At 39.8% G+C, this 18,626-nt stretch overlaps 1 protein-coding gene across 3 annotated transcripts in view; it reads right to left on the minus strand.

The window, feature by feature from the left end:
* The window catches only part of Pus7l (pseudouridine synthase 7 like), a 21,826-nt gene continuing 3,200 nt past the window's right edge, over positions 1 to 18,626 (minus strand). For all 3 annotated transcript variants that reach the window (XM_041642598.1, XM_041642597.1, XM_041642596.1), the window contains exons 2-9: positions 17,470 to 18,394; positions 15,140 to 15,299; positions 12,575 to 12,767; positions 9,135 to 9,233; positions 7,224 to 7,305; positions 5,863 to 6,140; positions 3,863 to 3,916; positions 1 to 1,203 (exon numbers count right to left, since the gene is read on the minus strand). In XM_041642598.1, coding sequence (XP_041498532.1) covers positions 880 to 1,203; positions 3,863 to 3,916; positions 5,863 to 6,140; positions 7,224 to 7,305; positions 9,135 to 9,233; positions 12,575 to 12,767; positions 15,140 to 15,299; positions 17,470 to 18,382 — 2,103 coding nt within the window. In that variant the 5' untranslated portion in view covers positions 18,383 to 18,394 and the 3' untranslated portion in view covers positions 1 to 879. The remainder of the gene's footprint in view (positions 1,204 to 3,862; positions 3,917 to 5,862; positions 6,141 to 7,223; positions 7,306 to 9,134; positions 9,234 to 12,574; positions 12,768 to 15,139; positions 15,300 to 17,469; positions 18,395 to 18,626) is intronic.

Here is an 18,626-nt window from a genome sequence, read left to right on the forward strand (position 1 = left end):
AAACTGATAATGTCTTTATTTCCAAAAAGAATCAATAGCAAATCCAATGTGTGAGAGATGGGATGTGAGTAAATTTCAGCCTACAATCTGAGCTTTGGGTCATAGAAAACAGAACAAAGGGTTAGGGGATCAGGTAAAATCTTGTATGAAAAAGTTGAATGAAAACTTTGCCTTCCACCAAGATGATGTCATGTGTAAGTCACTTTAAGAACAAATAATATTCCCTTGCATGACAAACCAGAAAAGATGGTCTTCACTTGTCCTGTCACCGTGGTTTTGCTGTTCACCTGGCTTTCCCTTTCAAAGCAGAGGAGAGGGCGCTCTCTCTCTCCACGTGGCTCCTAAGTGTGATCCCCAGCAGCCAGTCCCAGAGCAGTGCTCTCAAGTCTGGAACTTTCGTCACTGGAGCAGAGATCCCTGAAGCAAGGGGAAAAACTAGTCACATAGTTTTAAACCAGTGGTTGGTTCTCCACCTCCCTAAGGCTGTGACCCTTTAATACAGTTCCTCGTGTTGTGGGAACCCCCAACCGTAAAATTATTTTCATTGCTACTTTATAACTGTTTTTGAATTTTGTAATTTATGGTTATGACTGTAATGTAGGTATCTTTTAGATAGATGGTTACCAAAGGGGTCGCGACCCACAGGTTGAGAATCACTGCCTTAGGCCTCTGATTCCTCTGAAGAAAGGGTAGCCACAGTTCCAGGACCTCTGCCTTGGGCTTCTTGACTGCTGTGCCCTTCAGTTTTCACAGTACCCTGAGAGGCTGGAATCTGGTGAATTCAGTATCAGTGTCTCAGTTTAAACCTCTCCACTAAAGTCCTGTGTTCACTTACAACAGTTGAGGAACCAGGCACATGACTCCATCACGGGCGCTGGTTTAAATATCACCTTTCATCATTTCCCGCAGACAAACAGTAGCATAACAGGAAGCATCAAGATCAAAGGAGATGGACAGGGATGAGGTTACATCATCAGCGTGAGACCCTTCCACGTTAGCATCAGAGTCAGGATGGAAGAGTTGGTACGACACATTGTGGGGATGTTTCAAGATGTGCCTGTAGCATCCTGGTACATTCAGCTTCAGGGCGGGCACTCTAAACCTACAGGCCTGCAGTCCATCCCTGCTGAGGACTCCACGGAACCACTGCCCTACTTTGTTTTCTGGGTACTGAACGTTGTATCCAAGTACTGGCAGAACCACCTGGGGAGGGCAGGGAGAAACCACAATACATGGATTAGCCTTCAGAAAGATATGCCATCATATTTTACCTTTATGACCACAACCCAGATTTGCAAAAACAGCGTCAGGCTATAAATATGATAGCTGGCCTAAGACGTTTTGAATACTACCTAGGATGCTTTTATCATTACTGGTAAAGGAAAGAGCTAACTAACACCAAGGTCTAAGGAGACTTAAGGTCATCAGCTTATATCAGGTGCCACTGGGCAAACCAAAATTCAAAAATAAAGGTTGATTTAATTTTCCAGTAAGGACCCCATCTCCAAAAGCATGCAATCCTAAAGCAAGAGTCTTCTGTGAAACAAAGAACTGTCTCTACTGCTGGCCACTGCTATTTTGGATGATAATCTGAAATTCCTTTTAATAAAAAGCAACAAAATAATCAGTCAACAGGAAATATTTTCATTTTGTCAGCTGTATGCGCATGAGTAAACCATGATCTACAGAGGTTTTCTCTTGTGATCTGCAGAGGTTTTCTCCTCTGATCTGTGAGGTTTTCTCCTGTGACCTGTAGAGGTTTTCTCCTGTGATCTATGAGGTTTTTCTCCTGTGATCTGCAGAGGTTTTCTCCTGTGATCTGTACAGGTTTTCTCCTGTGATCTGTAGAGGCTTTCTCTTTTGCTGAAGCTAGACAGCATGTCTGTATACTAAAATGCATTTAGAAAAACAGGCAAAATCTTCAAATATAGATGAATCTCAAAGAAGCCAGACACAGAAGGCTGAGGCAGGGCTATGGGTTGGAATCCAGCCTGGGCCACAGCTAGGCTTCAGAACCTTGATTCACTTGTGACCCACATTATAAAATTGTATATGATCCTAAGTATAAAACTCCATAAAATTGGTATAAAAACCAAACACTTACTGATAATAAATCATAAAAGATTTATTTCAAGACAATTCTTCATACATATAAAATTCTGCCATTTATTAAAGACAATTTAATTATCATTAAGTTATTAAAGCAAACATGCATACCAGTGAGATGATATGCTCTTTCTTTTCATATAAATAAATCATTAACTCTTGCCTGGACATTTGAAACCATAAAATGAAAAGCATTTTCTATGGTTTTCAGAGTTGACAGATGTTTAGATTTTGTAATCTTTGGCACTAAGAGTACCATTTCATATAAGCACATGGCCCAAAAGGGCAGAGGAACATTTGGAGCCATTTCATAAAGTGTTGGAAATTCTGTCCTAATTCCAAATCAAAACTCATTTCACTATCTTTTCTATGACACTCAGTTCAGCAACCAAGACAGCAACTTTTAAAATCAAGTACTCTAACACAATACAGCCCAAGCATATATCAATATTCACATGCTGATAAATGACGGTAGGAAAACAATAAGTCTTTGCTTTCCAGAAGTAAACCATGGTTTTTTAAGAAAAGAAAACTTTGTGTGCACACCAAAACCTACAACTGATAATATGTAATGGTCTGGAATCTGAGCTGAGGTATTTCAGGAATCACCATCATTATCATCACCACCATCATCATCACCATCATCCATCACTAAAATCCTTCACCATCATCACCATCATCACCATCATCAATCACCACCATCATCACTATCACCATCATCAATCACCATCATCATCACCACCATCAATTACCATTATCCATCAGCATCATCAATCATCATCATTACCATCATTACCATCACCATCGTTCATCACCATTATCATCATCACTAGCATCATCATCACCATCATCCATCACCAAAATACTTTACCATCATCAGTCATCATCAATCACCATCATCATCACCATCACCATCATCAATCACCATCATTCACACCATCATTCATCACCATCATCATCCTCAATCACTATCATTCACCACCAACACCATCATCAATCACCACCATTCATCATCATTATCAATCACCACCATTCATTACCATCATCAATCATTATCACCATCATCATTATCAATCACCATCATCATCATCTATCATAATCATCTATCATAATCATCATCACCATCATCACCATCTACAATGCTAGACAGGATGGTACACACAGGGCAAAGTGGCTACAGAGAACCAAGTCTTCATTGAAGCCACATGATGCAAAACTAGTGAATGCATCTAGAAATGCCTTGGGTCCATTTTGCATTTGATTTTTAATTCATTTTCTATCCCTATACATTCAGAAACCTTGAATTGCTACAGAAATTTCGCAACCTCCACATTTAATCATGGAATCACAACCTACAGTCTAAGAAGATGGAATATAGAAAGATACACATTTATGTAACTTTTTCCAAACATAAAACCACAGAGATCACAGTGATAGAAATTAAATCAGTGGTTCCCATGAAATAGGATTAATGCGACCCTGGAAAGAGGATTAATGTGGAGGCCAAACATTGGGAAACACTGGAGGGAGACATGAACATTGGGAAATATATATAAAAGCAAGCATAAATTATATTGTTAGGGTATAGATTATAGCATAATAGGTTTATTTAAGCATAAATATATTAAAGAAGCATAAATTACTAGGATATAAAATAGAGCACTTCAAAAGTTACCTAGCAAGGGAGGGTCAGATTTGTCTTTCATGGACAATGTTTACTTAAATTTAAGTGATGGTAACTTTTAACCAAACTTACCTGGTGTATTGTGTATGTGTTTGCAGATTCCTCTTCTTTGGTCACCAGATGAACCTAGTTTCATAAAATACAATGGAAATGAGTAGTTTCCCACTGTTCAGATTACCACAGTGTTTCCTAACTCTGATTTATAGACTGAATATACATATGGTCAAACACAATCTTTTTATAATAACCTGTCTCCAGAGGAGCCCCCTACATAAAAGACAGACCAGTTCTTTCTGCTTTAACCACGCACTACTGAACCTGAAAAGCAGCGATAGTGGCTGCCCGGAGGCGACACTTTCCTCGGTCACCAATGAATGATGCCAAACCAAATGTCTGCTTCTGTATAGCTAGCCCCTACCTTCAACCGCCCCTTTCCCCAGGAAATACAGCAATATTTTATTCAGCCATCTTTCTTGTAGGTATGTTTGAGAGGACTGTAGGAGGCATCTGAAAGCCGAAAGGAATAAAGAGGCATGTGATAAATTAAGTCTGAGAAAGTCTGCTGCCCAGCATCACAGATTACACAACTCCTGCCTGGAGAGATGCTCAGCTGTTAGGAGCACTGCTCGTGCAGAGGACAGGATTGGCGATGCAGCTGTGCCTGAATAAATCATGAGTTTTCAGACATAGGGTCAATAAATGCCTGCTGGTTTTTTTTAATTAGGTTGAGATGGCTATTACCTGAAACAAACTAGCCTTAATTCATACATCACGGAGGCTATCACTGATGTAGTAAAGACTTCTTTATACAGCATTTAGTCTACCTTTCCTCTAGTTCTGAAGGGCTGGGCCTTCATGTTCCTCCAGAGGAGACCCACTTAGACTCCTGGGTCTTTTTAGGGGCACTACATGCGCCTAAATATGTTCTGAATTTTTCCTTTCCCATCTGGGCTTCAGTTCTCACTCCTAAAAAAAAATACAAGTTCAAGGACCAGACCTCTGAAATCCTTTACTCCCCTAAAATCCAACAGTTTTTACAATGAATAACATGAAACACTACTCAGAGTCTTGTCCCTGGTTTTAACCATCTTAAAATTGACTTAAGATAATGTTAGAAAAAACTTCTTTGTTCCTTTATTTTACACCATTATGGGAATTCTCACAAGACTTACAGAATTCAGCTTCACTAATTAGTTCAAAGCTATATAGATAAAAATGCCACATGGACAGGGAAGAAATGGAAAAAGTGAGCTTTATAAAAATAGTCATGACATAACTTGATTAATATAAATGTCATAAAGTCACATGTATATAAAACCACGTGTATAGGAAAGAAACATAGCATCCTCTATACTCATAACATCATAGAACTTATTTTTTTTTTCTTTTAAGCTGTACAACTCCTACACCTGTCTTTCCTTGGCATTATATACAAATAAAAGTCATTCAGGCAAAAGCAGGGAGCAGTCTGATGAACCATGCTGGGCAACAAGGAAGCAAGGGAAAGCACCTTGCTGTGTGTGCAGACATGTAGCTCTGCAAGGTGTGACCCTTGTCTTTCAGAGGGCAGTCAACATGTCTGGGGCATTACATGAACAGGTTTGTCTGTTTGTTTTTGAGATGTACTCTTTAGAGAGAGCTTTTTCCACCTTTCATTGCCAACACTGACTCCTTCTTCACTTAGCAACATATGTTGACTCCCAGATGTCGGAAAAGTAAAGCCTGAGATTATTGTGTGATATTTTGACCGTATTATGACAATAAAGCTTGTTTGAGTCAGAGGGCAGAACTAGCCACTAGCTGACCAAAATTAACCATAGAGGTTTTGGAGGACTGAAGACAGATAGGAGACAGGAAGTAGTAAGGCGGGGCTGAAATAGGATCTCAGCCTTTTGGATAGGTCACTGGAGGCTGCTGCTTCTTTGATCATGCAGATTCCTACCCCAGTATCTGAATCCCAATTTTTGATAAAGAATAATTAAATAAATGATTCAAGAGAAAAGCAAACGGAAATGTTTTGCAGTTACTGTTTCTGGTGTGGCAAGTCACCTCCTTGATGGATGGATACTCACTTTACTGCTTGGGACATGCTCGTCAGCACCTTCATCCAAGCAGATCAGGTCCCCCTCCACCACTCTGGATCCATAGGCTGCAAGTCTGTAAGACGCTGCCTCATTCCAAATCTTGCTACTGTATGCGTGGATGTAGAATATGCGCATGGAATGGGGAAAAGAGAACCAGGCCTGGACACAGCCTTCCTCCGTCACGCCGAAGCGATGCAATGACTCCAGAAGAGCCCGCTCTCGAACTCGGAACTCAGGCATCAGTGACAGCGTGCCTTTCGCGTCCTCTGAAATGGAGGACAAATCAGCTGGTAGGCACCTCCACTGCAGAGCTACCTGGGGGAGACTTTTACAAGCAGTCTAAATGAGAGGCCATCATTTTCTGGAGAAACTGAACACTACTGGTTAAATCCAATTATACTTTTAAAAACTTGCTTTTTTTCTTTTTAAACTTTTATTTTCTTTAAAAAAAATAAAAAAAGATCAAGCGAGTCTAGCATTAGGAAGGGCTGGCCAGACCCCTTCCTCAGAACAGAGTTAATCTAATTCAGAAGACTGCCCAACAAAAAGAACTAATCACCAGGGGTTAAACGGTAAACTGGAGGGGTCTAGGAGCTTCTGAAGAACTGTTACAGACATACAATAGAAAGTCAGATGAATAAATTGTGACAATCTGTATCCTAGCTAATGGGTTTTAAAACATGTATTGCTGAGTCCCAAAGATGCTTATTCATGGGGGGCCTTGTAACTGCTATTTAATAAAAGTACTGGGTGCTCTTTGGGTGCATAAGGCTTCGGAATCACTGACAAGAGAATTATTGTCTCAGATTCTACAAGAGGAAAAACATCACATGTGGACAGAGAAGCCATCGCTCACCTGCCGCCACACTCAGAATCAGAATCGCATTTCTTCAGTGTGTCTGTGAACAGTGCTATATACGCACATCAAATCAAGTGCCAAAGGGGAGCCAGGAATACGCGACAGCTCCTCAGAAAAAATTCCTAAATGAACCCCAGTCAGCTGGAGGCTTTGCTGGTTGCTGCGCCTACTGCCATCAGTCCGGTGTGGAGTGAAACTCCTCCTACAGGACTTCAGTGAAGGAAGACTAGGTAAAGACTTCCCGCCTCTCCTTACCCCACAGTACAGGTAGGACAGACAAAAGTCCAAGCAAGCCAGACAAAAGGAAGAACCTACGTCAGGCAGCCAAATGATTCAAAGTACAAACCGTTCCCATTCTTCCTCCCCTCTAACAGTCCCCCAGCTCAGCTACACCAGCTATTTCTCAGTGTATGCACCTGAAGGACAGGCCCACGCAGGATATTTTTATCTGTGTCTGTATTACCATAGATTAGCAAAGAAACTGACATACCAGTTTGAAGAAAGTATGTCTTTGCTTTATTTACAGGATCATCCACGTCTTCTGGTGTAAGAAATAATTTTATGGCCTTCACCTTGAAAAATTAACCAAGTAAACAGGTTTTAAAAATTGGCAAATTACTTTTTGAAAAAGGTGCAAAGTCTTGGGCATCTGGAAAGGACGGAAAACGTTGCTGTTATTTTCTTCCTTGAGCTTTCAACATTTAATAAGTTTCACAAGTAGAGACGACCCTTCCACACAGACCAAAAGTAACTACAACACTGGAGAAACCCTGACCTTGAACATCTCATTTCTGTCCCTCCGTGTTCAGCCAAGATGCAAACAGCCTAAATACTCAGACTTAGCCAACACACGACAAAAACAGTGGAGGAATCAACAATATCAAGCCATTAGTTTCACTTATATTCTCAAGTTCTTTGAAATTTTGGTTCCTAAAAAATAAGTTAGGGCTGGCACGATGACTCGGCACATAAAGGTGCTTGCCACCAAGCCTGAGGACCAGAGTTCAGTCCCCAGGACTCACGTAGTGGAGAGAACTGACTTTGGCAAGTTGTCTCTGACCTCCATAATAGCAAAATATAATAAAAAGTGTCAATTTTAATATTTGTTTTAACATCTTCATAGTTTGCCTTAAGTCATACACATATATGATGTTTCTTTTTTAATTTTAAAAAAATTATCTACTTCCTGTTATTTTATCTCTGGGATTTATTTCTGAGTATGTAGCTCATAGAATGAAAGCAACTTAGAATAATACATTCATCCCAATTTCCATTCCATCTTCTTCTATAGTATTTATCCAAACAAATATTCATAAAAAGTTAATACTTCTGTGGTGGCGGATTTTCTGACAACTTGACACATGTCAAGGTGATCTGGGATGAGGGAGTCTCAGTTAAGAAAATGTCCCCATCAAATTGGCCTGTGAGCAAGTTTGTAGAGCATTTTTTTGATTAATGATTGATGTGGGAGGGCCCATCTCATTGTGGGCAAGTGGACGTTGATTATTTAAAAAAAAAAAAAAACACACTGAGCAAGCCATGGTGCAAGCCTGTAATCAGTGTTCCCCATGGCCTCTGTTTCAGTTCCTGACTCAAGTTCCTGCACTGGCTTCTTCTGATGATGGACTGTCACCTGTACAACCAACCAGCCCTTTCTTCCCGGGTTACTTTTGGTCATGGTGTATTATCACAACTATAAGAAGCAAACTAAGACCACAGCTGAGCAATTATGGAGCCTCTGACACACGCTGTGTGGGATGTGATGGGTAGAGCACTATCCTAGAAAGGATGAACAATTTCAACAAGAGAATTACAACAAAGCATAACAAGATGAGGAATCCCAGATCACAAATCAGGGGACATTTAAGTTGAGGTACAAAATGTAAAGATTAGGAAAGGAATACTTTAAGCAAAAGAAGATGTGGCATGCCAGCTACAGGAACAGGCCTCCGAGTTAGCTCTTATGAGGTCCTCTGTGGGTACCCATGCCTAGCACAGTCCTCTCCCACATGTACAAGATCTGGTATGTATGAGCAGAACTCAACAAGGCTAAAGGTCCATCCCTTTGCCTGGCTTGTGGAGCTATGAGTTGTTCTGCCAGAGGATCTTTTATTCAGTTACAGATTCAAGAAATCATTGGTCAAATCTACATCATCTCAAATAAAAATTAAACACAAGGTCAATGTATATAGCTTTCTTTCTTATCATGTGACTCCAAGAATACAGTAGCTGCCTAGCAGATCTCCAAGGATATAAAACATGATGCATGATGTGTGTGAGTGTATGTGCATGCGTGCATGCACACACATGCAGTTACATGCCACGATTAAGTGTGATGTATGAAGAATATGTAAGAAGTACAAATGATTAGAATTAAGATTATATTTTTGAAAACTCATACCATTTCATTCTTCAGCAAAGCCAATCCAATTTGGTCTGTCTGAATTTTCCTTCCTTTCCCAAATCTCTGTGGTCCATAGTAATTCACAAAGCCTTTGTTCTATGAATATAACAGAAAATAATAAATTAGAACTTCATAAATATAGTATGTCAAAGTATAACCAAGACATTTCTCTTCATATTTAATTGAGAAATCCAGTAATCACCAATAATACAGAAAAGCCAAAAGGTCTGAGAAATGCTAACTGGTCACACATCAGAAGGAGAATGGGGCCTATTCAAATCAGCCTGGAAATCCTCAGGAGCCCTGTGCCGAGGGGAAATGAAGCAGAGAGGAAGGGAAGGCGCCGAGACTCAAGACCTGCCTAGGCTGTGAGACTCTGTCTTAGAAAATCAAACCAACCAAAATTTACCACGTAAAACCAAAGAAGACCAAAGCTTTACAATAGCCTTCTACTCACAACACTGAGGGATTCTTGCACACACGACCTGAAGAGCTAAGCCAAGAGAGATGAGGTGTACTGGGATAAGCTGCACATTAAACCTGCATCTCATCCCCTCTCACACTCTTTCTTGTTTTGAGATTCTTCTGCTGTGGGGAGAGCAGAACAAGGGGAAGACTTCTGTTCCCATCCTGTAAGCTTTGTCCCTTTAAGTTAGTCATTTATCCTTTCGTTCACCCCAGCTTCTCTCTGTTATTTCCCAAGGAGGGACAAAGTCACCCCTGGTCACTTCAAAACTGTCATTACTCAGAAGAAATATGTGATTACAAATGGTGTGTGTGTGTGTGTGTGTGTGTGTGTGAGAGAGAGAGAGAGAGAGAGAGAGAGAGAGAGAGAGAGAGAGAACATGCATGGTCACAAGGCCCAGGGGCTTTCTTGAAAATTAAGTCTTCCACACAGTTTATGAGAGAAGCAAACACTTATTCAACCAATAACCATGACTGAGCACCAACTCAAGGCTTGTCCATGAAGGAGGCTAAGAAAATTTGTTATTAGAACAGCACAAAAGCAACTGCAGACCAGGGGCATATTCCCTATGGTAAATCTCAGCTTTTTGAAAGTTATTCCAAATTTGTATAAAACAGTGTTGGAAAGCTTAGGATAGCTGGAATTATTATCCCTCTGAATTATTAAATATAACCAAAAGTTTATAACCAGAGCTATAACTCTCTAAAGAAAACATCAAGGAACCCTTATTTTCAAGCTACTCAACTTTATTTCTCATAAGGAGACTTTTAAAGTCTACTGGCTGATAAAAAGGCATGGCAGGCAAAGAACTCCCCATGCAGGCCTGGTGACCTGATTTTCATCCCTGATGTCACAGTGAAAGGGGAAAACTGACTCCTAAAAGCTGTGTTTTGCGTACAAACGCGTGTACACACTCGCACACACACGTACACATACACAAACTCACATAGAGTCACACAGACACACACATGCACACTCACACAGACACACATGTACACACATACACACTACTAAATAAACTCAGATTTTAAAAGAGGAAGCTGGGGCTGGAGAGATGGCTCAGTGGTTAAGAGCATTGCCTGCTCTTCCAAAGGTTCTGAGTTCAATTCCCAGCAACCACATGGTGGCTCACAACCATCTGTAATGAGGTCTGGTGCCCTCTTCTGGCCTATCTATACATACAGATAGACTATTGTATACATAAAAAAATAAATAAATATTTTTTAAAAAAAAAAAGAGGGAGCTGCCTAAAGCTAAGATCATTTCCATGGGACCTTCTCAACAGGCAATGTGTTTTCACGAATATCAAAACAGACCCGGTCATTCATGCTATCCCTCAGCATTCACAGAAATCCCTTTAAGGCATTATTTTAGTAAGTATTCAGAAGGAAAAAAAAGTAGAATTTTTAGGTGGGTCAGTCATTGTACACACATTGTACACAGAGTATACAAACTGAGAAATATTATGTACAATTCAAATTGGAATTTCAAGGTTTTTGTTTGTTTTGCATTGCCACCAATGGCCACTTCTACACAAGGGCAGCTGACTGCAACAGGAACCATAGGCCCACAAAGTCATCAAGAACATCTACTATGGAGCCCTATGGAGAAGTGACACCAAAGGTTATGGCTGTGTGTGCACCTTTAAGTGCCTAATGGGTGTGACTTAAAACCTCAGAGTTATTGCATGATAGCTGAGTAGGTTCTGTATATATGTCTTACTCAGCCCGTATAAACATGAAACAATTAAAGAAATAGAGCCGGGCGGTGGTGGTGCACGCCTTTAATCCCAGCACTTGGGGGCAGAGGCAGGCAGATCTCAGAGAGTTTGAGGTCAGCCTGGTCTACAAAGCAAGTTCCAGGACAGCCAGGACTGTTACACTGAGAAATCCTGTCTCAAAAAAAGGGAAAAAAGAAAGGTAGTAGGAAGGAAGGAAGGTAGATAGAAAGGAAGGAAAGAAAAGAAGGAAGGAAGGAAGGAGGGAGGGAGGGAGGGAGGGAGGGAGGGAGGGGAAGGAGGGAGGAAAGAAGGAAGAAAGAAAGGCCATGAATTTAAGAGACAGCAAGTGGGAGCTGGTAAAAATGGAAGGGCTCGAAGAAAGGAAAGGAGGAAAACAAATACATAAAACATATAATTATGTCTCAAAGAGTAAAAAAAATAAGAAAATAATGTCTACGATTTATAATTCATATGCATTAAAGAAAACCCAATAGTAGGTAAGAAAGGCAAAAGATGTGTAAAGCTCTCAAAAGTAAGGTACCTATTTACCCAAGATATCTAGAGGAAAACCACTGAACAAAGCAGCCACAGTGTGGACAGCTGTCTAAACTACCACACACTCCTGAGGGAAGACGCTAGAGAGAACATGTCTCTTCTGGGGATCCACATACATTGTTGTAGCCCACCAACGGGTTCCCAAATCAAGACATGAAGACTTATAATTATGAATGCTTGGCCTTAGCTTAGACTTGTCCCCTAGCTTAAACTTAATTTAACCTGTTTCTCTTCATCTGCATTTTGCCTCGGGTCTTTTTTACCTTTCTTTCATTCTGTATGTTCTACTTTTCCTGCTGCTGCTGTGTCTAGCTGACTGGCCCTGAGCCTCTCCCTTCAGAACCTATATTCCTCCTCCTAACTATTCTCTCGGCCCACCAGCCCTACCTATCCCTCTTCTGCCTAACTATTGGCCATTCAGCTTTTTACTGGACCAGTCAGGTCCCTTAGGCAGGCAAGGTGAAATAGACCTAACACATCTTTACATAGTTAAAGCAATATTCCACAACATAGTGTCTATTAATTTATGTATTGTTTTAATATAAAAACACATCAAGAAAGCAAAAGAAGCTAACATTTAGTTATCATTTTAGAAATTAATTACATATGCACACATATCACAAAAATCATCTCTTTTTTTTTGGTCTGAGAGGATTAGATTCCCCTGCAATCTATTTTCAAACTGTGTTTTCTCACCTTAACATTGTCTATGGCCTCCAAAACTCTCTCACTGAGGCTTGCCGCGTCATTCGTGTGATTTCTGAGATGTCTGATGACAATATCAAAGTGGTTTCCTTTGAGCTGACCAAGTCTCAGAGAATCACCCACAGACCGAATATTAGACACACCCATTCTCTTCTTTTTGATTTCCTTTTCAATACTTTTCAACCTATAAGTGATAAATCATATCATCAGCTAAATCTAAATTTAAAAATAAAATTATATATATAACCCAACTTTAAAACAATAGTTGTCAGGCAACTCCTATCAAAATATAAGCACGATGAGTGGCTGGAGAGATGGCTCAGCGGTTAAGAGTATTGGCTGCTGTTACGGAGGACGTAGTTTGGTTCCCAGAACCCACATGGTAGCTCACAAACATCTGTCACTCCAGCCACAGGGGTTCCAGCACCCTCTGCTGGCCTGTACACAGGAAAAACACCCATACACATTAAACAAATATGTGCAATGTTTTGGGGAAATTCTAAATTAATGTTAGTGAATAAGCATGAAATAGTCACTGTTATAGGACCAGACTAAGAAAGTTAGTTTGGCAACATGAGCAGGTGTGTCAGCTGTCTGCCTTCCCCTAGCTAGAGTGGCAGAGGCTCCCAATGGTCCCAGTCCTCCCGTCCTAACTTGTCCACTCCTTCTCAGTGTCTCTCCCTACATTACTGAAGAACATCAGAGAAGCTGCTCTGAACACTTCCTTACTCAAACCTTCAGCTCTCTGCCAACTTTTAAAAACTAGGTTTTAGGCCGGTCGTTGGTGGCGCACATCTTTAATCCCAGCCCTTGGGAGGCAGAGGCAGATGGGTTCTGTGAGTTCAAGGCCAGCCTGGTCTACAAGAACTAGTTTCAGGATAGGCTCCAAAGCTACAGAAACACCTTGTCTCAAAACAACCTAAATAAATAAATTAATAAATTAATTAATAAAAAGCTAGATTTAAGATTTTTTTCCTTAAAAAACAGAAAGCCAATATTTTTCGTTATTTCTAATTTTTAGTTCTTATTAAAATTGCCTATTTTATTTAGTAGGGATTGCTTGTTGTCCCTCTAAAACTTCTTGATTTCTAGATCCATTAGATATTGTTACTTCAAGGTACTTGAAATCCCACACCCACGGGCCAAATCAAGGTCACCTCTCTTCTCTTTCTAGGAACTAAGAACATGTATTGCCTTTGGTTGCTAAAAATTAGCCTTCGTCTTACCAGTGTGATAACTGAAGTCCTATCATTCAGAGCATAAAAGCTGCTATTATATAGGCCTTAAAAGAATTTCCTTGCAAATAGTGCATGCTTAGTTTACACCTAAGTGCTAAAATACAAATAGCACATCGAACTCGGAGGAGCTTTGATGCACGACTCAGCTTGTGCAAGTTTAAGGAAAACATCCAAAAGTTGCAGACTGAAGTAAAAGAATATTAACCACAGTAATATTTACAGGAGAAAACTGGATAAAATCCGTTTTTAAAAACAGGAATCTGGGGGCTGGAGAGATGGCTCAGTGGTTAAGAGAATTGCCTGCTCTTCCAAAGGTCCTGAGTTCAATTCCCAGCAACCACATAGTGAGTGGCTCACAACCATCTGTAAAGAGGTCTGGCGCCCTCTTCTGGCCTTCAGGCATACCGACAGAATATTGTATACATAATAAATAAATAAATAAATATTTAAAAAAAAAATAAAAACAGGAATCTGTTAAGTCTTCTGTGAAAATTATTTTGCAACTCTCTCAGCAAAAACTCTCATATTATTTTATGATAAATATATAAATTACACAGGTAGTATGATTTTCATGTCTGAGATGTGTGCACTATGGAAAACATCTTGAAAACAAAGTGTTTACTGTGGTTATTTTTCAGCAGTGCAGGCATTCATGAACTATCCCTTTTCTGAAGACTACTAAATTACTGCTAACACTTCATTGCACTGAGAGGTAAAATTTGAGTTTTCTGCAGTCTATTTAGTAAGAATATATCTTAAATGTAAAGACTAATGATAAAGGCACTATAAAAAGAAAAATATTTATAAATTTTATGTCTCCAATTACACTTTTCTAAATGCAAGTGCATATTTGAACATCGTATCAGATGTTTATGAACAACCCAGACAATTCAAAATCTGTCGCTTGTCTGTTTCCATCCCAGAATTTCCTATTTTCTGTAAGATTTTTTTTCTTTGATTTATGTGTGTGTGTGAATGAATGTTTGCCTTGTGCAAGGAGAGGTCAAAAGAGGACACTGGATCCCATGGTGCAGACTGCAGGCAGTTATGAGCTTCCCATTCTGAGCCCTGGGAACTGAACCTAGGCCATCTGGAAGAACAGGAAGTGCTTTTAACCCCTGAGCCATCTCACCAGCCCCAAAATTCATATATATTCAATGCACATTTACACACACACAGGAGACAATTATTTTATTAATGCAGAATGTGCTGTTTGCTATGTAATTCGTTAAGTTAATATTGATTATAAGGATAAGCTGGCTCTGCTATCCTTCTGCGTTTTAACCTTCGGCTTTACTAGAAAGCAACACCGTATTACCTCTCTGGCGTCACTTTTCTTACGACCATAGATTGATAGGTGATTGCTTTCTTGTCTTTAAGGCCCGCGTAACTGAAATCCGAAGGAATCACACCAAGTTTGACGGCTAAAAACCCAATTGCTTCAAACATCTCCAGATTTTCCTTTTGTAGGGTGAAAGCTGAAACAAAACAATCCCAGATTACAATAAAGAAGACGTCGTCCATAATTACATTCTTCACAAACGAGCAGTTTAGGGTAACGAGCCTAATGTGAGGTGTGCTTTAATGAGAACAGAATCTGCACCACAGATCTCAGCTGTCACTCAAAAGCACGTGTTGGCTTGTGAAAGGCACACGTTAAAAATTCACATCCTCTCCCTGGGCTTACAAATGCGCACCTTCCTGTCTCCACATGGACCATTTCCATTTCAGACATCCTAAATTTCAACACGCCGGACTCCTGGTTTGTCGCATTTCTGTTCGGAATCCAATGACATCAGCCCTGCCTCAAATGCTTTTCAGGATCTAAGATTGAATGTTCCACAGTAAGGACTGTGCTGATTTTACAAATCATCATGTGACTGCCTATATTAATAGTTGTCAATCATAAAAAACAAAGAAAAATGATGGCTGCTGGGAACTGAACAGAAAGCATAATTATTTAATTGATACTAATGTCAGAATGGGAAAATGATTAGATTCAGGAGACTAACAGCAGCAATGGTGGAACAACCATGTAAATGTCCTTTATTCCATTAAAATGCACACTTAAGAATGACTAAGAAGATGGGCTAGAGAGATGGAGCAGACATTAAAGACTAGACTCATGACAAAACCTCAAAAATGAATAAAATGGTAAATTGTATATAATATATATTTTACTCTAATTTTTCCTAAACATTTAAAGGGTGATAAATTTACTACATAAATACAGATATGTGTGTATGCGTGCATGGGGCAGAGGAAATTTTAACATGAGGTATTTAGATGACAAAAGGTCATCTAAGCAAAATTTCTTTTCTTATTCTTGGACACAGATAGCTTCATACTACCCTCTTAGTGAACCGTTAATTCCAACTTCTGTAAAATTCATTTAAACTAATGTATGAAAAATTTCCATGTCTTGACTCATTATCCCAAACCACTGACACCATTTCGGTAGTATAAAAAGTTAGGACCCTAGAGCAACTTAAACCACACGCCAGCAGTTCTCTGCCTATATGTTAATCTATGCTTACTTTTCCTTCAAACTAGACGAACTTGTCCACAGTATTGCTTTCTTCACGTTGATATTTGTGGATGCTAAGCTTTAAATATATGAAAGATTTCATAAGTCCAAAGGGTTTAAACATTCCTATGGTTCCAGCACTTAGAGAAGCTAGAGTTTGGGATCAGCCTCCATGAAGTGTGATCATGTCTAAGTAACAGCTTAGGGTTAGAGGGCTAACCTTGCATACACAAGGTCTTTGGTTCAATCCTGGGCAACGCAAAAGAAATCTCACCCATTTCGTTATGAATTAATGTGATGTAAAACCAAACCCACATCACTCCAAACTCAAACGTCTTAGACCAGAATCCCCACATAGCACAGCCTTGTTCCTGTGTCACATGCAGTGTACACGTTCTTATATGTCTGCTAAATTAACTTATAAGATATGACCATTGGAAACACTTCCTACCCTCAAGCAAGATATGTAGACCAATTAACCTGAACTTACACTCTGATGTTTCATCGGATCCATCCATCCTAGGATGTCCTTACAGCCCTTTACGGGAATTCTCAAAATATATTCTCCACCCCAAATCAGCAGAAAATGCTTCCTGGAGGAACTGAGGAAACTCCATGCTTAACCCTTCTGAGGCTGAAAATTGGGCAGGACTCAGAAACCTGTTCTTACAACACGCCAAGCGATCGCAATGCATGCTGACCCCTGAGCATACGTGGGATGCCTGATGAGTCAAGTGTGCGGGGGGGGGGGGGGGGGGGGGGCGGGGGGCATACACTCCAGAGTATTCTTGTGCCTTCCCAAGGATGACAATATACCCATCTTACTGCCAAATAATTATAGGTGAGATTATTCTGAAAACAGAAAAATTAATACTCTTGAAACCACTCAAATGCAAAACAATTGCTTCAACTCTATCCATTTGTGACTGTTGGCTGTAAATGTCTTTATTATCCATACTTAAGTAGTTAATTTTCACATTTAGCATAATTTGCAAGGCTTCGTCTTTCTCCAAATATTCAGTTCATATGTTCTTCACAACAGTTCTATGACCAGGCCTATTTATTCAAATTTCTCACCTTTCACAAATTTTACACAAGAAAACGACGATTTACAGAATTACCTGTATATACAGCTTTTCTTCTCTCGCCGTCATGATGAGATCTCTTCCCATGTGTGCGTGCTTTCGCCCGGAACCTCACGGTGATGGCTGTGTTTGGCTTCTCAGCGCTGCAATTCTGCTCAGGGAACGACTTGGTTTCCACAAGGTTTCCAAACTTCTTGTTGAGAAAATGGTGCACAGCTTTCCTGTGATCTTTGTTTGTATCTGGTTCAAAGGTAAATGTGGAATTTTCTCTCTTTGCATCCAAATATTTGAAAAAACCAAGTGCTTCTTCTTCAGATACCAAATGGCAGAGTTCTTTATACTCAAGGTTTGGCTTTACAAGGATTTCACTGTTTTTTCCTACGGTTATTAAAAAAGGAAATGTCTGCCTGACGGCACTGTGTAAGACAGCTCTTTGGCTTTTCTCAAGGATCCTACCTAGTGAGAATTCCAGAGATGCTTCAATTGACTCGGTTTGTGATTTCCACATCCCTTTGACATCACAGGCAAACTGTTCCAGCAACGTATGAGTTTTTTCATCTAAAAGTGAACTTAATATGTCAACATTTTCTTTTTCGCATTTAGAGGTCACACCGTTGACACTGTGTTCTTCATCCGAGCTGGACTGAAGACTCTGGTCACCATCTGTGTACCCAGGCAAGTTAGCAGCGTCTCCGTCACCTTCATGTTCTAAGAAAACGTCTTGACTATTTAGCTTTGGCTTTTTGACAAAATGACTTGGCTCAGATTGTATTTTATTAATTTCATGAACAGATTCACCAATGGCCTTACTGACTAATTGTCCATGCTCATCAATCTCGGTAACAATGAAGTCACTTGGGGAGGCTTTTATAGTGCCCAGAAATCCAACATGATCATTAACAAAACATAAGGAACTAAACCTGACTCCACTATCTGTGTCCTCTTCCATTCTTAACAGTGCCTACAAAAGAAACAAAACAGTCAGCTACCAGGAATACAGATAAGAATGAAATTGGTTTGTAACATCCACTCAGTTGTCTTCCTCTTAATTTTGTGGTTCATAAAAAGCACTAATAAATTACTTTATAGCTATATGTGTATATCCTACTTTCATACAGCACACAGAATTAACAGTCTAACTAATTTGTGAACAAAGGAATGATTTGTATCTTGATTTCCCATTCAATCTAAGC

Source organism: Microtus oregoni, unplaced genomic scaffold (assembly GCF_018167655.1).
Source record: "Microtus oregoni isolate MIOR12 unplaced genomic scaffold, Mior012 000077F_ref0000221, whole genome shotgun sequence".
Lineage (NCBI taxonomy): Eukaryota > Metazoa > Chordata > Mammalia > Rodentia > Cricetidae > Microtus > Microtus oregoni.